We start from the raw sequence: 19,912 nt of genomic DNA, 5'->3' as shown, positions 1-19,912 counted from the left end.
GGGGGGGGCACAAAAGACCCCCAGATGATAGAGGGACGTGTAGAAAGAGGTGCTGCTGAAGAATCGGGACAGCTGCACGGGAGATCAGGAGTCCCACTTAGATGGGACGGTGGAGGAAGGCCGCTCAGAAGGTGACATTGGGCCGCTGTGATGGCGGGGAGGAGGTAAGTGGTCCAGCGCACCCCATCTGTGCCCTAAGAGTGAAGTACGGGAGGTAGAGAGAGCCATTGGGACTTGCCCGATGCCCTCTTCCCCACATGGTTCCTGTCACAACCAGGTTATCATGAGCCCTGGGGTTCCATTGCACGGCCACGGAATTTAATGTTTAACTACCGTGGATCGAGCACGTGCGATACCTGTGCCGGCCAGTATGCCAGGCACTCGGCACCCGTCACATACTCACCCCCCTTCAGTGGGGATTGTTGTCCCCTTTTCACAGGGGGAGGAGCTGATCTGGGAGAGGGGAGAAAATGCACTTGAGACCCAGCAGCTTGTGAGGAGTGATAGTGCGATCTGTACCCGGTGTGTCTGCTGGCAGAACCCCAGTTCCCCTGCCTCTCAGACACTGTGAATGTCACCAGAGTGCATTGCTCCTGGAGCCAGCTTCCTGGCTCTCTGTCTAAAGTTGGCGGGTGTCTGAAGCCTTGGGCTCGTGAGTTGCGAGCTGATCCAGAAGCACCCTGTGTGCTTCCCAGTGCCTCTCTAAGTGCCCTTTCCCAAGCCGGCTTTGTAAATTCTGGAAATGCCGCCAAGACTCTTCTGTGTTTAAGCAGGAAGGTTGAATTTGTGTATCTGCCACCACACCGTTCATTTAGCATTCCCTCTTCTCTTTCTTTCGAGAGGGAAGGGAGGGCACACGGGGTGGAGGGAGAGGGGGAGAGAATCTTTTTTTTTTTTTTTTTTTTTAAGATTTTATTTATTTATTTGACAGAGACACAGCAAGAGAGGGAACACAAGCGGGGGGGAGAGGCAGAGGGAGAAACAGGCTTCCCGCCGACCAGGGATCCCGATGCGGGGCTCCATCCCAGGACCCTGGGATCATGACCTGAGCCGAAGGCAGATGCTTAACAACTGAGCCACCCAGGCGCCCCGGGAAAGAGAATCTTAAGCTGGCTCCTGACGGGGGCTCCATCTCACAACCCTGAGATCATGACCTGGCCAAAACCAACAGTCGGGGGCTTAACCGACTGAGCGCCCCCAGGCGCCCCTAGCATTCTCTCTTATGTGCTCCCAACTTCAGCCCTAACGCTTGCCTGGCGGGAGCACATTTGTAAAAGTGCACACCTGGTTTCAAGAGTTGGTCTTGTTTACAAGCCTTTTTTTTTTCCCCCCTCTTTCAGTAGAAGAATCCTGCTTTTCAAGTGAAATTTTATGTGGATTCCAATATATGGAACAAATAAAAAGCTGTTTGAAGGAGGAAATGAGCATGTGGCTCGTGACGGGTCTGGGAGCAACAGTAAAAACCACTGACCTAGTGTCTACCTGTGCTTCTAAGAAGCTGAGGTGGGATGGTTTCGTGGAGCTCGGCTCTGCTGCAGCCCTTGCTAAATGCCTGTTGGCCACGGCTAAGGTGAAGCTTAGAACCTGTTGGATTTCCTGGAGTTTTCCATAAATGCGTTTATGAAGCATTCCCTGAAGTAGCTCCTAAGTGCCGGGCTTCGTGTTAGACGTTGCATAACAGTATTAAAATTAACGTTCCCGCCCTTGGGGAGCTAACCCACGTTTGTTTCTGCTTTAAGTGCCTGAGATGTGTGTCTCTTCCTCCGCAGGACTGACCAGCCAAGCATGCCAGGCGACACGTCCGTCAACGGCCCCGTATGATGAGTGACCCCTGCTTGCTGCTGACTGAGGACCGCAGGCCGCCACCGCTCGGGGCCTCTGGAGACTTCACCTGGAGCCCACCAGGCCGTCACTGCTGCACTCACTCTGCAAGGGATCAGGACCAGCAACCTTTATATTCTAGATTCTAAGACATTGTACAGAGAAATCCAGAAGTGTAAAAATATTGCACATTGACAAATACCAAGAATTTTTGCGTATGTTTATATTGTATTGTTCTAAATAATGGGTAGCCTGTGAAATAAGATCGTGCCACCCATGTAATAATAGTAGTAATACTATAGTTAAAATGGCTGTAAGAATAGTTTTATAAAAGTGAATACACAGATCTATTGTATTTGAAACATAACTATTTGACAATTATTAGTGTGACCAAAGTATTAGGCAGTTTTCATACATTTTTCACCTTGTACAAAATTCTGAATTCATTTCTCTTCCAGGCTGGCAAGGAGTTGTAGGGTTGAAATGCCCTCTAAGTGTTATTTTGGTTGTTCTAACTTACAAACGTGATTTTGAATAAGAAATATTTGGTGTTCTTTTTATAACCAGTTTTTGATTGGTAACTGTTTTCTGTATTGTTTTAAACGGATCAAAAAATGTAAGTCTATTGGTAGAGATTAAGTATTTATTGCTACAACTTAGTTGATAAATTGATGTTATTGTAAAGCCATATGTTCTGTTAAAGTCTTGTTTGCTTGAAATGGTTATTCCTACAGGTGAAACACTAGACTATTTGGAGTGTACATGGCTTGTGGTTTGAGTTATTTTGTTTTTTGTTTTTGTTTTTTGTTTTGTTTTGGTAGTTCCTCTGCCTTTTAACCCATTCACCAAAATTTACCTTGTTAACAAGCATCACCAATGAACATTTCTGAGCAATTTGCCTATTAACAAACCTAAACCATATCAGGCAGGCCAGTTGAAGAATGCTTGTGCTGCAGATGGATTAGAGCGCGTTCATTTTACAGGCTAGTGTTTCCAACTAGAAATCAGAACCTGGCACCTAAGCATGGGAATTGTTCTCCTGTACCTTGTGAGGTTTCCACGCATAAATTCTAAACCAGTGTATTTTTTTAGAACTGGTTTGTGTATATATATATAGTGATTATGGATACTAATTCAATGTAATTTATAATTTTCTATGTCAATATAAAAATACATCACAGCCTTCTCAAACAGCTGAAGCAATATATCGTATATTGCCATATCGTCTGGGGAAAGGGTTAAATTTCTTCACCTTGCACTTTTAGATGCAGATCAGGTTTTCATTTCTGTAATAGAAAACTGTTCACGTATTTTTACATCATTTGTTTGTCCTGACCAGTATTTAAAACCAAAAGGATATTCTGAATAATGGCCAACGATTTTTCTAGAACTAGCATCCCAAGCAGCGTGCCTAAACATTACATTGCATATGGAAATAAAAAAAAATCAAATGTTTAATGCCTTATTTCTTACTTACTTCTCCATTGTAAATGGTGTTGAAATTCTGTGTGAGGCTTCCCAAGGCCGACCTAGCGCTCGAGGACGGTGGAGTTGGCGGTACGCCCTGGGACGGATGGCAGGGGTGCCTCACGGGGCCTTTGTGCGCCTCCTCAGGAACCCTTTCTGTTGTGAGCTTCTCAGAAGAGACTGTCCTCGTGCATTGTCCTCTGGGACCTAGCGCCGCCAGAGGACAGGGCTCCTTTGACTTGTCTCAAGGATGCTGACTCTGTGACACAGGACCTTGGGGACCGCTGGCGGCTGGTATGCTCTTGTCTCGCCTGGTGGAGTCTTGCCGGCCACCATCGGCGCTTGGCTCCAGGGCTGGCACACTGCTCCCTCCACGCCATTTGGATTTGGTTGGCTTCTCCATCCCACGCAAGGTAACACCGCATCCTTGTCACCCCACCTACTGCTGACGCCCGAGCACTTGAGGTTTTTCTTTGGAGTAGTGTTTTGTTTAGCTCGTCTTACGTGGCAGGGGAAGGGCATGAGGGTGGAAAGAAGAAAGTCTGTTGCGGGGCCAGCCCAAGGCCAGGAGTAAAAGTACACTCTAATTTAGTCTCGTCTCTAGTTTCTGTGTGTCGGCCATACTGAATTGCGAGACTAACCGATGTCTACAGTACAGTACCTGTATTAAAAATAACTACAACAAAAATAAAGCCTGATTCCTTGTTTCTAGAAATCTTCTCTTGTACCTTGCTTGGGCTTTAATAACCAGACAAGGTGTGTGGGGTCACCGTTCGATCCTTTTTTTTTTTTTTTACTGTTTCTAATTTTTTATTTAAATTCAATTTAGTTAACATAGTGTATTACTAGCTTCAGAAGTAGAGGTCAGTGATTCATCAGCATACAACACCCAGTGCTCATGACATCAAGTGCCCTCTTTAATGCCCGTCACCCAGTCACCCCAGCCCCCCCCACCTCCCCTCCAGCAGCCCAAGCAAACCCAGTTTGTTTCCTAGAGTTGAGTCTCACGGTTTGTCTGATTCCGTCTTACTTTTCCTTCTCTTCCCCTTTGCTCCTCTGTTTTGTTTCTTAAATTCCACACATGAGTAAAATCATCTGATACTTGTCTTTCTCTGACTTATATTTCACTTAGCATAATATCCTCTAGTTCTTTCACGTTGTTGCAAATGGCAGGATTTCATTCTTTTTGATGACTAATATTCCTGTGTGTGTGTGTGTGTGTGTGTGTGTGTGTGTACACACCACTTCTTTATCAGTCATCTGTTGATGGACATCTGGGCGCTCTCCATCGTTCGGCTGTTGTGGACATGGCTGCTACAGCACATTGATTTCTAGGGGTCAGGGCTTCCTGACATAAAGCTCTCGGGCTGTCTACCAGATCCCGAGGTCAGGGTATGCCGTCCCTGGGCCGGGGGCTCGTCTTGCCCACAGCTGTCATCCAAGCACCCGGAACCGTCCGTGTCCGACGCACAGGTGCTCCGTGGGTTTACTTCTGCTGACCTCTCGAGCACTGCCACTAGCTCTTCCGATGGTTATCTGCTCCTGTAGCTTCTCGCCTGCTCCGTGGGTTGCACTTCTCCAATCTGCATTTCTCGGGCTCCAGCCCTACCAGTAACTCTTTGGTGGTAAAATTTCACAGGTGCTCCAGAATGATGTTTCACATATGGTGCTGCTTCACAGCTGCTCAGTTTTCGCACTCCTTCCACCTGTTCACATAAAGAAGCGTGGTTCCTGCTCCCCCAGAGCCCGCCTGTCACCAGGGCCCTCTTGGCTGGTCCAGGCACCTGCCTCCACTCCGGGGCTCTGCAGCCCTCTCAGTGCACGATCGTGAGCAGGGCTCCGGGGCCAGGGGCTCACGGTCACTCGTGGGGGCTGACTTCTCTCTGTCTCAGCTGCTTTTCCTGCCAGGTGGGACTTGATAGGAACAAGTGTACAAGCCTAAAAGTAGATAGAATAGTTCTTGCCTGTGGTAAGTGCTTACTAAACGTTAGTGTTAACCCTTCGCCCACTTCTCAGCCCCGTAATGTCACAGGCTAACCTTTCTAATCCTGGCTTTGAGCCTGCTGTCTTACTTAAAACTGCTGCCTCCTGAAAGCTCAAGCACCTTCTCTCCGGTCAGATGGCTCCAAGGTCCGCTGCCTCCCATGTGCCTGCTCGGGCCCACCCGCTGGGCTCACAAGCAGCTCTTCCCGTGTGTGCATACGCTGGGGTTGGCTGCTCTTGCGCTCCAGTGACAGGCTTGAGTTGATTTGTTTGACTCCTGGCACACCCCGTGTTCGTTCTTTACCTTGATGCACTTTCCTCTCTGGATCCTGCCCCATCCATGTTCATCCCTTTTCAGTCATTAATTTTCAGCATTCAGCATAAGCTGGCTTCCTTTGTCCTCACCATCTCGACCAGCTACTCAGTACTTACCCCAAAACAGGTGACACGGTGCTGCCTTTGCTGTGGTGAGCCACCCCCCCTTCTGTTGCGCAGGCGTCAAAGGCGAGGACCACCGCGCCTGGCAGTGCTGCACACTGCCTTAGGTGAGGCGCTTGGTTTGCTTTGGTTATGATTTTCCTGTAGGATTCTCTTCTTGTTCACATAAAATGGAGTTCTTACTCTAGGCCGGGCTCTGTGCTCACTGCTTATGTGCATTCACTTTACTTCACAGCGATTTTATGTGCAAGAAAACTATCGTTTTACACACGCACAAGGAGTGCACAGATGTGAACTGGTTTTTTCCAAGGATGCCTAGAGTAACGGAGTTGTAAAGATTAAGTGTAACGCGCTTAAATATATAACAGAATAATGCTTGACTGTACACATGCACTTGATATTAGCTGTTGCTATAGTACACTACTAGTCAAAGCCTTTTGGTATTTTTTTTCCTTAGAATTTGAGATTTAATTTCAGACTAGCGCATCACATGGAGACTAGCTGCATGGAATGTTTGGTAGCCAGTCGAACAATAGAAATGTTAGTTGACAAAGACTGCTGAATACTGCTCAAAACCATTCTGAAGCGGATCGGTGCATGTGGGAGAATTAAATTTGATGAGTCAGCCAACAGGAGTAGAGGCCTGTGGACGACTTCTGGGACTGTCCCCACCTGCTACTGGACCTGACCCCCGATTGGCTGTTCTCATGATCCACTGGCAGAGTTGCGTTGTTGCCACAGAGACCATGGGGCCCGCAAACCCCAGGATACTGACTGTTGGCCCTTTATAGAGAAAAGTGGCCAGTCCCTGAAATAGATGAAGGAAATAGAATCTGCAAAGGAAACCACAAACGCACAGTCCGTTGGCTCTCAGCAGCATTGCTAAGGTAGCATGAGGAAAGTCTTGGCAGCCCATAACCAGAGACTGGGTATTTGTATGGGAAGAAATGAACGTTGACTCCTACTGTCCACCTTGTACAAAAACTAATCCAAAATAGGTTACAGGTCTAAATATAAGCACTTCAGCTTCTAAAAGAAAAGAGAAATATCTAAACTGCTTTGGAATGGGCAAAGTTTTCTTGGGACACAAAGCACAGGTCACAGAAGAAAATATAGTGGGCTTTTACGACGGTGAAGTTTTTCTGCTCTTCAAAATGAACGGGTAAGCCCTGGACTGCCACGAAGAAAATAACGTGTGTGCCCTGAAAGGACTCCTGCCCTGAAGATAGAAAAATGCAAATCAAAAATAAGATGGAAAACCCAGTTTAACAAATGGGCAAGAGACTTGAACAGATCATCACAAAGAAGGTACACAAGTGGCCCAAGAAGAACATGAAAAGTTGTTCAGAGTCACTAGTCATCCGGGAATGCAAATTAAAACCACAAAAAGATACCATTTCCCATCTGATAGAATGGCTAAGATTAAAACAAACAAACAAACAAACAAACCTGACAATACCAAGTATAATGAGAATGTAGAGCAGCTAGGACTCACGTTGCTGTCTAAAATAACGCATCCAGTGTGGAAATCTGTTGGGCAAGTTTACAATTTTTTAAATTGGGGATACTTCTGCCTTAGGACTCGGCAATTCTACTAGATATTCACCCAGGAGAAATATAGGTCCACAACAGATACACAAGCATGTTTATTGTTGCTTTATTCAAAATGACAAAAGATTAAGAAAACAGGTCCAACAGCAGGAAAATGGATAAGCAGGTTATGGCATATTAATACAATAGAATATCACTCAGCAATAAATGGGAATGAACTATGTTAAATGCAACGTACTATTATCAATCTTGAAAATGTCGAGGGAAAGGAGCAAGAACATACAAGTAAGCGTGCTTTTTATGAAGCTCTAGAACCAGTCAGACTGAATGACAGTGCTAGAAATCAGAACACGGTTTTGCTCCTGAAGCAGAAGGGAGGGATTGGCTGTGAAGGGGCCCAGGGAAACTTTCTGGATAATGGAAATCAGTACCTTGTGTGATAGAGGTTACATGAGTGTAGACATTTGTCAAAACCCACCGAACTCAACACCTAAAACCTATGCACTTAATTATGTGTAATTTATACCTTAAACTTTTTCTAAGATAAGGAAAAGGAGCAAAAAGTAAAGCAAACACTAAACACGGTTAGGGAGGACACATTGCCCGTGTCACATGGTGACCAGGGAATTGCCCTCCCTCCGCAGCACAGGAGAAGGGGCCAGATCTTGGTGGATTTGAGAAGAGTATCTGAGCATGCTTGGGTTGGTGTTTTCTGGAATCCAGCCAGGATTTGTCTGCCATGACACATTCGGGGTTGCCCCTTCCCATGCAATCGTCTTTCTGTCCTTGTGGAGGGAGAGGTTTGCATTTGTTCAGTGCTGCCTGTGCCAGGTGGGTAGATGTCTCTAACCCAAGGATCAAATGTTAGGAAACACCCCAACCATGTCCTTCAAAACAGGCTCATTAAGAAAACGAATGTTTTGAATCCACGTGTTTGCTGTGTCTTCTCTCCAAAGGGGTACTTTAGAAGGTTAGAGGGGGGGTAGGCACTATTTATAATCTTCACTAAAACTGTACAACCAACCTTTTGTGGCGGGAAGAAACGTGAGGGAACAGTAGTTTGCAGCGAGGGAGAGGCATGAAGGTGGGGCCAGAACTGTCCCACCTCTGCCCCCCCCTCCCTTGGGAGACAGCCACACCCACGGCTGACCGTAGCTTCATGGTTAAGTCTAAGGGGTTAAAAGGACCAACGAATGAGTAATACTTGGGTAATTGCTCTTTCTCCCGACCTCATATTTCTCTGTGGGATCTTAGTGCTACTCTGACACTCTGGCCTCTCTTGAATCTCACTCTTAGGGGAGGGGGGAGTGATGTATTTAATTTGGAAAGGAGCTACATCGTTGGTTCAATGCCTTGAGTGCTTTTTCTCCCATTTGCGGGCCTACCCAGGAGTACGTTCTAGTCTGTTTATGTATAAGCTGTCCCTCTGGACAAGACCTGTGGTTGTCTCTGCAAGTAGTTAGGCAAATGATTCTACATCAGGAGTGAAGTATTTACAGGCCCATTTGGCCACACGTCTCAAGCTGGTCTTTCTTTTCTTTTTTCTTAATAGAGATTGTATTCATTTCTTTGAGAGAGTGCTTGAGCGAGAGAGCACAGCAGGGGGAGCAGCAGAGGGAGAGGAAGAAGCGGACTCCGCACCGAGCAGGGAGCCCGATGCGGGGCTCCATCCCAGGACCCCAAGACCATGACCTGAGGCCAAGGCAGCAGTTTAACTGACTGAGCCACCAGGCGCCCCTCAAGCTGGACTTTCTAACCAGGTGTTCTTCATTAGTCTTCCACATTGTAATTCTCACCTATTTCTGAACTTCCAGGTTCCTCCCAAACAAAAATAAGAAAAGGATATAAGTTGTTACATCAAATCTAGATTCTCTTTTTAAAAGACCGATGGTCAGACAGGTTGAAAATAAAACCAGCAATATGTTATTTATATGAAAATCATAAAAATGACAAAAGCTGAAAATAAAAAGTAGAGGAAAATGCAAACAAAAGACAATTTCAAGCAAAGTGGGATTTAAAGTTAAAACTGCTGGGTAGGGTTAAGGGACTGTGCATCAAACCATAAATACAGCAGCTAAGCAGTTACTAGAAATGCAAGGAAAGGGACTTCTATTTTCAGCTATCGGAGTGATTTTTATCAGTTTAAACATCCTGCAGACAGCAACAAAACCTCTAAAATCTCGCTGTTTGAATGCAATGAGTGGAGAGATAGGCTGCATGTGCTCAAAGGCCAGGGTCCTAAAAAGAAAGGACACGCATCCAAGTAAACCTGACATTCATGCCACTTTCCACCTTGAGAAGTTTGCTGCTTAAGTAGCATGAGGCGCAGCAGAAAGCAGAGGCTCAGAGCTTTCAGCATTTACAGGGCTGGGAAGACAAAAATTGGAGTGAAGGGCTATGAAGGAGGCCAAGACTGAAGGCACAAGATACTGGAGGAAACAAACATAAGTGAGCCTGACCTTCACTACTTACCTCTCAAGGCCTTTGGTGATTCCTAAGCTATGCAGGGAGAGACGCTAAAAAGCCAAGCAGAAAACGGCAGCTCAGAAGGGCGCCTGGGTGCCTCAGTCGTTAGGCGTCTGCCTTCGGCTCAGGTCATGATCACGGGGTCCTGGGACCGAGCCCCGCATCGGGCTCCCTGCTCCGCGGGGAGTCTGCTTCTCCCTCTCCCACTCCCCCCTGCTTGTGTTCCCTCTCTCGCTGTGTCTCTCTGTCAAATAAATAAATAAAAAATCTTTAAAAAAAAAAAAAGAAAAAATGGCAGCTAAGAAACTAAGAGGCTAAGAAGAGTCTAGGCAGCTCGGTATTGGGGAGGCAAAATTGGAGTTTAAGGATTTCAGAGGAGGAGGGACTCATAAGCATGTTGAAACCACTGAAGAACAACACTCCAGGAGTAAGGGGACAGCAGAGACAGAGCAGTCTTATCTACTGGAAGAAACAAATTCCCTCACAAGGACAACTGAACCATCCAAAAAGCCGCTACCATTTTCCATACAGTGTTGGCATTGAATAAAAACTTGGATGTGCTGGAAGACAACATAGGCCAAGTGATTGAAAATTGGAGAAAGCAGGTGATCCAGATCTTGGAGATTTCAGATTTTAAACTATTAACATATTCAACACAATAGGTGTCCGATTGGAGAATTTTACCAAAGAAATTATCTATTACCAAAAAAAATCAAATGGAAATTCTAAAACCGAAAGGTACAGTAATTGGAATTAGGAAGCCCATAAATGAATTTAAAAGCGGATTGGACAAAGCAGAAGATAAGATTTAGGAACTTATGATAGGCCTGTAGAAAACATGAAGACAAGTGTGGAGAGGGAAAGGGTGGAAAATCCAGAAAAGCACCTAAGAGAAATAGAGGACACAGCAAAAACATAACATACATGTATTTGGAGTCCCAGAAAGCAAAGGGGAAACAATGGGGTGGAAGAAAACACCAACAAGACTTTTCCAGAATTAACCAAAAGATATAAAGCTTTACATTCAATAAACTCTCTGGATGCCAAGGAGGATAAATGCAAAGAGAACCACAACTGGCCACGTCATGGCGACACCACCAAACCCCAGAGAAAAAGACATTGTCTTCAATAGACACGGTACTTTCAGTGTAACTGATGAAAGCAAGAAGGTGTGGAGAGTGACATTTACGCGCTGAGAGAAGTGCCAACCTGGAACTCTACGCTTAGCAAATTATCCTCCAAAATGAAAGCAAAATAAAAACCTTTTCAGAAAAACAAAAACTCGAGACTTAAACACCAACAGAGCTGCATTAAAAGGAGTGTTCCTGGTAGAAGGAAATCCTCCCAGCTGGAGGGGAGAACACCAGGAAGGGAAATAAGTGGTGAAAAGAAATGAATGTGTCTGTGTCTTGGGGGGTTGAAAATATACTTGGATTGGGCGCCTGGGTGGCTCAGTTGGTGAAGCGACTGCCTTCGGCTCAGGTCATGATCCTGGAGTCCCGGGGTCGAGTCCCACATCGGGCTCCCTGCTCAGCGGGGAGTCTGCTTCTCCCTCTGACCCTCTTCCCTCTCGTGCTCTCTATCTCTCATTCTCTCTCTCAAATAAATAAATAAAATCTTTAAAAAAATATATACTTGGATTAATATAGTGTTGGGACAACTGGATATCCACCTGCAAGAATGAAGTTGAACTCTCACCTTACACCATACACAAAAATAAACTTGAAAATAGATCAAAGATTTCAATTGTTAAGACCTGCAACCGTTAAAGTCCTAGAAGAAAACACAGGGTTAAAGTTTCATGACATTGGTCTTGGCAATGATTTCATGGAGAGGACACCAAAAGTACAGGCAACAAGAACAAAAATTACAAATGGGATTACATCAGACTAAAAAGCTGCGCAGCAAAAGAAACAACAAAATGAAAAAGCATCTAGGAATGGGAGGAAGTGTTTGCAAACCATATATCTGATAAGGGGTTACTCTCCGAAATGTATAGGAACTCCTACAACTCAGTAGTAGAGAGAGCTAATAACCAGATTAAGAAATAGCCAAAGGACTTGAATACACATTTCTCCAAAGACAACACGCAGATAGGTATATGAAAAAAATGCTGACCATCACTCATCATCAGGGAAATGCCAATCAAAACCACAACAAGATACCAAGATGGCTCTCATAAAGAAAAAAAAAAAATCAAAGGACAACTGTTGGAGAGGAGTGGAGAAACTGGAACCCTCGCACATCGTTTGCAGGAATGCAAAATGGTGCAACTACTATGGAAAACCATGTGGAGGCTGCTCAAAAATGAAAAACTAGAACTATCATATCATCCAGCAATCTCACATCAGGGTATTTACCCAAAAAAAATTGAAATTAGGATCTCAAAGAGATATTAGTGCTCTCATGTTCATGGCAACATTAGTCACAGTAGCCAATATGTGGAAGTAACGGATGTCCATTGACAGGTGAATGGATAAAGAAAATATGGCATATATGTACAATGGAATACTATTCAGCCTGTTAAAACAAGGAAATTCTGCAGTCTAGGACAACATGGACGAACCTTGAGGACATTATACTAAATGAAAGAAGCCGGTCACAGAAAGATACATATTGTGTGATTCCTCGTAGATAAGCCGGGGGCTGCAGGAGGTACTCATCAGTGGGCATGTTTCGGTGAAGCAAGATGAATAAGCTCTAGAGATCCGTACAACACTGTACCTTTGGTCAACAATGATTATTCTGCACTTAAAAGCGTTAGAAGCATAGGTCTCATATTAAGCATTCTTACCACAATTCAAAAAATGTTTTCAATCAAGAAATGTCTAATTTCACTAGTGAAGAACTTCACATTTTTAAACAAGAGACAGATGACTACAACACAGAAGGCGGAAGAAGGTACACAGTTTGCCTTTCAAAGTCCTGGCATTATCTAGTTAGTGGTGAAAATACCCTCACTATCCTCTGATAAAGATGTGGACTGTACTCTCTAGGGCCACCACCGAAAACAAAAACAAAAACAAACAAAAAAACCCATAAGTGTAACTAGAAGTTATGAGGGGAGCGGCGCTGGGCGGCGCAGTTAGTTAAGTCTGCCTTGGGCTCAGGTCATGATCTCTGGGTCCTGGGACTGAGTCCCACGTCGGGCTCCCTGCTCAGCGGGGAGTTGCTTCTCCTCCCTCTGCCCCTCCCCCAGCTTGTGCTCCCCCGCCTCAAATAAACGAATAAAATCTTTTTTTTAAAAGGTTACTAGAGTAAAAAAGAATTACACTTGATTATAGCAGGCACAGAGATGTGCTGCTCGGCTCCCCTTTGAAAGGATGTGATGTTCTTCAAGGAAAGGCACCGGATGATGACCTGCAGCAAACAGCTCCTTCACGGCCTGCTTCACCTTTCTCTCCTCAGCCCTGCTCTACTGGCCCTCAGCCCAGGTGGTGGTACCAGGTCCTAGCCTTCTCTGCCGGAGGACCTCTCTAAACAACAATCTTTGTCCCAGGGCTCTGGCTCCCCACTGGCGGAAATAGACCCCATCCAACCTAAATTCATCCTTGTTCCTTTCCTGGTCAGTAGGCCCTTTGTATTCCTAACTCTGTCTCGGTGTCTGCTTCCTGGAGAACCCAGCAGTCAACAGCAAGAATGGTTCAGGAAAGAAGGTGGTGAGCTGGAGATGAGGGACCGGCTCACCCCTGGCCCGGCTGGGGCGGAGCATGGGCCAGCGGGGTCTTGAAAGAACGAGCTGGTGGGGGAAATGCTCTCACGGAGTGATGACAGGCACTGGAAATGTGCAGAGTGGTGGGAGTAGGGCTCTAAGGATCGTGGAAACGGGTAGGTGTTACGAAGCTGCAACGAGACCCCTCGGCTAGGTAATGAGAAGTGGGGACAATTCACAAGCTACATGTGAGAGCCAGGGCTTTTGAGCAGCTTACAGAGCCTTTCATCTCACACAGTGGGAGGTCAGCCAAAGCCAAGTTCAGAGTGGCTGCGCTTGAGATGGTTGAATGTTGGTGGAGGCAGATCTTTTGTGCCAATATCAGGGAAAATCTGGTTGGGAAAAATCTACGACCCTGACGCATGAATGAGGACGCCTTGGTGGGTGCCTATGGAGAATTTGACCCCTCAAACTTCTCTGAGTCTATAGAAGTGGCCCACCCTTCCCCGTATGTAAAGAAAATACAGAGGTATTTCTCCCCAGGGCAACAGGTGCCTCCTGCAGGAGCTACAGCATTTCCTCTCCTGGCTGCCAAGGCTCAGGCCTCGGTTAAGACGCAGCATAGCCCGTATAGCGCCCCACTGGGCCTGATGATACAGGAGGCTGACAGGGACTGAGGAGCTATCCACGAGAATGGATCCTGAGGGTCATGTGAGGGAATCGGAACATAAGACTAGATAAGGGAGCATTTATTGACTTGAGGGCACCCTTTTGGGATCCAAAATTTCTCACCCTGTCAAGAGCCCCTGCAGAGGGTATAAGCTTTCTTGGAAGCCTATCAAAAGCAAGGACCCGTGCTGAGAAATGGACCTGAACTGGAATGCCTGAGTTGCCATGCATATGGCAGAGAAAGGCTTGTGAACATGGGTATGCTGGAATCCACATGGTTCCAGGAAGGCCCAGAGATCACACCATTCAGCACGGCCAGAAAGGTACTGGCTGATGACAAGGTACTTGGCTCCATGACGGCTATGAGATGTGAGGGCCCCAAAGCAATGGAGGTCAGGTGGTAGCACTTAACCACCAGAAGCCAGGGGATTGCAATTACCACAGCAACTGACAAGGTCAAAGGATGGCCTTGAAAGACAACAGCAAGGGAAATCTTCCCAATAGGGTGGCGCTGCTCATTTACTTTGTGCAGAAGAAGTAGCCCGAGGTTAGAATATACATAGATTCATGGTCAATGCCAAACGGCCTGTCTTGCTGGTTTAGGACCTAGAAGGAGGAAAACGGAATGATCCGAGATATGAAGGTATGGAGTAGAGGCATGCTATGGGCTTTTGGGAGTGGACACAAAGTGTGAAGATCTTTGGATCACATAGTACTGCCCAGCATCTTCAGTGGAAAGGGCACTGAACAATCAAGCAGACAAAATAACTCAACCAGTTGATGTTATCCATCATTAGCAGCCACACCAGCACCAAAATGATGGGCACAGGAATGAAGTGGTCACAGCAGCAGGGATGGGGGGCGTGCATGGACCCAGCAGTGTGGATTCCTACTTTCCAAGGCTGACCTAGCTATTTCTCCATTTGAATGTCCAACCTGCTAACAACAGGAGACCAAACAGCCACTTGGTGGCAAGGTGACAATAGTGGGTCAGTTGTGTGCACAAAAATAGACACCTCTTCTGGGTGTGGTTTGACTTTCCTGGCTCCAGAGCCTCAGCCAGAGCCACTCTCCAAGGGCTTATGGAATGTCTGACCTATGGGCATAGATTCTCATGACATAGCTTCTGACCAGGGAACCCACTTTATAGTGAAAGAGAGGGCACCTGGGTGGCTCAGATGGTTAAGTGTCTGCCTTCGGCTCAGGTCATGATCTCAGGGTCCTGGGATCGAGTCCCGCATTGGGCTCCTTGCTTAGCAGGGAGCCTGCTTCTCCCTCTGCCTGCCACTCCCCCTGCTTGTACTCTCCCTCTCTCTCTCTCTCTCTCTCTCTCTCTGGCAAATAAATAAATAAATAAAATCTTTAAAAATATATACAGTGAAGGAGATGTGGGAATGGGCCCATGTCCAAGAGACCCACCAGTTGCATCTTCCATTCAGAAGCTATCAAACTGGTAGAATGTTGGAATAGCCTCCTGAATGGACAATCAAAGCACAAACTTGGAGGCGTAGCCCATCAGGATGGGACACCATCATCCAGGACTTGGCATACACATTGAATCAAAGATCTTAAAGATGGCACAGTATCCTCAATAGGAAGAATACATTGTCCTGGGAACCAAGAGGTGGAAGCAGGAGTGGCTCATTTGGCATCACTCCCAGTGACCCACAAGCGACTTTGTGCTTTTCATCTCCACAACTCCTGGCTCTACAGGTTTAGAGGTTCTTGGCCCCAAAGGGGGGGTGTTCGCTTGCCAGGGGATAGACTAAGTGTCCCTCTAAATGACAAACTACTGCTTCTGTCTGGGGCACTTTGGGCTGCTTCCGACCCAAGGCCAGCAGGCTGTAAAAGAAGTCACCATCCTGAGAAGGATAAATCGCTCTGAATAGCAGGAGAAGGTGGGGCTGTTGTTGCCAAGGTGAGTAGGGAAGAATATGTGTGGAATTCCGGTGCCCCACGAGAGCACTCCTCAGCACTCCCTCTTCCCACTCCGACTGCGAACGGGTGTGAGCAGCAAACTAGCCCAAGAAGGGCATGGTTACCAGGGACTCACAATCATCAGGAAACAGCGTTTGGATCAGGCCACCAGGGAAGCTTGAGGCCAACAGGTTGGAGTTGAGTGTAGGGAATTTAGAATGGTTAGTGGAGGAAGGAGATGATTAGGGACCATGGTGGCCCCAAGACTATGGCAATGGTCAAGCTATAATTCATCCTACTAACTTCCCTCTTCTAAGTTGCCCCTCACAGAGAGGCCCTGGAGGGGTTGCTTCCTACACATGTATGAGAAAGTGGATCCATGCAGCACAAGGAGTGGTCAGTGACAGAAACAGAGCTGAGTCAGCTCCCTCTTCAAGAGAGTATGATCTGGGGGCGCTGGGGTGGCTCAGTTGGTTAAGCAACTGCCTTCGGCTCAGGTCATGATCCTGGAGTCCTGGGATCGAATCCCGGATCGGGCTCCCTGCTCGGCAGGGAGTCTGCTTCTCCCTCTGACCCTCCCCCCTCTCATGTGCTCTCTCTCTCTCTCTCTCTCTCTCTCTCTCATTCTCTCTCAAATAAGTAAAAAAAAGATCTTTAAGAAAGCATGATCTGCGGACCAACTGTGGGAAATGTGGTTGGGTGGCAGGCCTCAGCTTTACAGTGGGGCCAGCGATGGAGCGAGGGTCACATTTGTATTTGTGTGCTCCCCTACCCTTAGTGATGAATGAGACAGTGGTGTAGGAGCTCAGCCACTTCAGTCCAACGTGAAACTGTTCTATTGGGCAATGTTAAAAAATTTTTTTATTGAAGTATGATTGATATGTTATACTGGTTTCAGGTATGCAGCGTAATGATTCAATATTTGTAATACTGGGCAATCTTTGCTCTGAAATGCCTCGTTGGGCTGGGGGGGGCTTTATCAGATCTGAATCACGGTCTACCAGCCCCTTTCCTTTTGCAGAGTTAGTCAAGACAAACCTCTGTCACTGTCACTTCACCGCAGCCCTCTGCTTCTCATCGAAGTTAATTGATGCATTGAAGAGGGAAAACAAAAACGAAAAACAGAAAAGAACAAGTATATTTATGATATGTGATTTACATCAAAATAATGGATGTTGTCAAGAGAAGTGGGTGGAAGGAACAAACGAAATAAAATGAAATAAATTGAAAAGAAAAGAACAGAGGAGATACAGTGGATGGTAGATTTAAATCCAAATATGCTTGATTTAATGTAAATGGACTCAATGCCCCAATGGAAAAACAGATACTGTTTGATTGAATAAAAAATACTAAATTCAATTGCATGCTACTTACAAGAGACACCCGGGGGGCACTGGATGCTATGGCGTTTTAGGTAGCTTTTAAAAAAATTATCTGAACACCTAGTCAAATTGACACAGTACATTTGACACAAGAAAAACTCAGTACCTTAGACACAGTTGAGACGTTGAAAACAAGACGCCGAAAAGGCAGTGCTGGACTCAGAAGGAAGGCAAACATCTCTGAGACCAGAAACAGAGCAGATGGGAATTGGAGAGAAGGGCAGTGGCCCCAGGATTTCCAGAGCTGCCATTGGCAGAGCTCCGTGCAGAGGGGAGACTGACGCCAGGGTTGGAGCGGGCTTACTCACTCATGAAACAGCAGAAGAAGGGACACCACCCTCTGCCTGGGGCTCCAGCTTTGACAGAGCAGTTGCCACCGGGGACCAGAAGGCACATGTTGGAGACCTGGAAGGAGACCTAACTGCTCCACACTTGGGGATGACATCCAGAATCTTCTAGGGTCGCCTAGACAGGGCAGGCACTAAGCACCATCACAGGAGACGGTTGGAGCCGGGGAGACAACCATAAAACCATCAGAACAGGGAACACAGAGGGAGGAAAAAAAAAAATCATGCCACTTACAAACCAAAATTTCAAAAGACCTGCAGAATTCTCATGTTAACACAAAGTTATCCAATTCAACATTTAGAACCCATTTCTGATGAAATTGATTTTGTAGAAAGACAGAAGTAAGTATGCTTAGGAGACTCAAGGACAGAAGTGAAGATACTCCTCCCCACCCAAAGAAACTGAATTACAAACAAAATGAGCAGACGAGGAGGCAGATAAGGAGCTAATTATAAATCTTGGAAGTGACAACTATGTTCTTTGACATTTTTATAAAAACCCTTGATAGGATAAACTGCAGACTTTAGGTAGGTGGAGCGCTGATGAATTGGAAGATGGTATCAAGAGATTCCGCCGGCGCCTTGTGTGAAGAGAGAAGTGCTGTGAGAGCTGCCGGGAGGCTCGGAGGATGGCCCCAGAGGCTGTAACGTGGCCTCAGGAGAGTTTTAGAAGGTTGTGGAGAAGTGGTACCTGAAGAAATTTGAGCAAACGTTAGCTGGCAATTTTCCAGGGTTAGAAAAGACATGATTGCTCAGATTGAACTTGTGTTTTGGATGCTACGCAGGATAAAGGACAATTCCACAGCCCTTGCTCAGCTGACTCAAAGGGATGTCTAGAGGATATCATTGAGACAAAATGGTATTTTCCAGAAAGTATACAAAATGTGGTCTCCTTAAAGGGAATATAAATGACCAAAAGAAAACATGTATGGGAAGATTGTATGACTGTGTGACCATGGGGGAAGCACAGAAGAATACACCATGTGATACACCATCTTAACAGAACGAAGGATAAAAGTCATATGATCATAGATGCAGAAAAAGCATTTGACAAAATTCAACATTTTTCATGATTAAAAAACTCTCAATAGGGGTGCCTGGGTGGCTTAGTCGGTTAAGCTCCAATTCTTGATCTTGGCTCAGGTCATGATCTCAGGGTTGTAAGATCGAGCCCTGCATTGGACTCCATGCTGGACGTGAAGCCTGCTTGAGGTTCTCCCTCTCCTTTTCCCTCTGCCCCTCCCCTTCCCCCATCTCTGTCTTTCTCTCTCTCTCAAAAAAACAAAAACAAAAACCCAAAACTCTCAATAAACTGGGTACATAGAAGGAATGTACCCCAACATAATAAGGGCCATATATGACAAGACAGTGTTTTCATTTCCTTTGGATAAATACCCAGAAGTGGGATTACTAGATCATATGGTAGTTTTATTTTTAATTTTTTGAGGCACCGCCATGCTGTTTTTTTTCTTTTTTTAGAGTGGCTGCACCAGTTTGCATTCCCACCAACAATGCAAGAGGGGTCCCCTCCCTCTACATGCTCGCCAACACTTATCTCTTGTCTGTTTGGTAATAGCCATCCTAAGAGGTGCGAGGTGGCATCTCACTGTGGATTTGGTTTGCATTTCCCTGGTGATGAGTGATGTTGAGCACTTTTTCGTGTCCTTTTTGGCCATTTGTACGTCTTTGGAAAAACGTCTATTCGGGTCCTTTGCCCACTATTTAAGTGGATTTTTGATTTTTTTAATTTTATTCTTGCTATTGAATTGTATGAGTTCCTTACACATGCTGGAGAGTAACCCCTTGTCAGATATCTGGTCTGCAGATATTTTCTCCCATTTGCCGGTTGTCTTTTCATTTTGTTGATTGCTTCTTTCTGTGCAGAAGTGTTTTAGTCCGATGTAGCCCCGTTGTTTATGTTTGCTTTTGTTGTTGATGCTTCTGGTGTCCCTTCAAAAAATTCTTGCCAAAACCAACGTCAAGGAGCTTTTTTTCTGTTTTCTTCTAAGAGTTTTACACTCGGGTCTGACATGTAAGTGTATATTTCTAGACGTGGCAGAAGCATTTAAGACCCTCTGAATATTCAGCGCTCTCTCCTGCATTTCTAGCCCTTTGGCAAGAGTTAAGGCCATTTAACTTGCATCTAAGTTTTCGTGTCCATTTCAAGTTAATTTTTGTGAGCAATGTGAGATAGGGATCCAACTCCACTGTTTTACATG

The 19,912-nt window shown here is 45.8% G+C and overlaps 1 protein-coding gene across 10 annotated transcripts in view; it reads left to right on the top strand.

Annotated features, from left to right (window-relative positions):
* The window catches only part of PPP6R3 (protein phosphatase 6 regulatory subunit 3), a 139,184-nt gene extending 135,181 nt beyond the window's left edge, over nt 1-4,003 (top strand). For all 10 annotated transcript variants that reach the window (XM_025878418.2, XM_073883368.1, XM_025878417.2 and 7 more), the window contains one exon: nt 1,770-4,003. In XM_025878418.2, the coding sequence (XP_025734203.1) occupies nt 1,770-1,821 (52 nt within the window). In that variant the 3' untranslated portion in view covers nt 1,822-4,003. The remainder of the gene's footprint in view (nt 1-1,769) is intronic.
* Nucleotides 4,004-19,912: the final 15,909 nt, after the last annotated feature.

This window comes from Callorhinus ursinus, unplaced genomic scaffold (assembly GCF_003265705.2).
Source record: "Callorhinus ursinus isolate GAN/ISIS: 27379988/994484 unplaced genomic scaffold, GSC_fseal_2.0 scaffold51, whole genome shotgun sequence".
NCBI lineage: Eukaryota > Metazoa > Chordata > Mammalia > Carnivora > Otariidae > Callorhinus > Callorhinus ursinus.
Note: the sequence above shows the minus strand (reverse complement) of the source record. Positions and strands in the feature narration are given on the sequence as shown.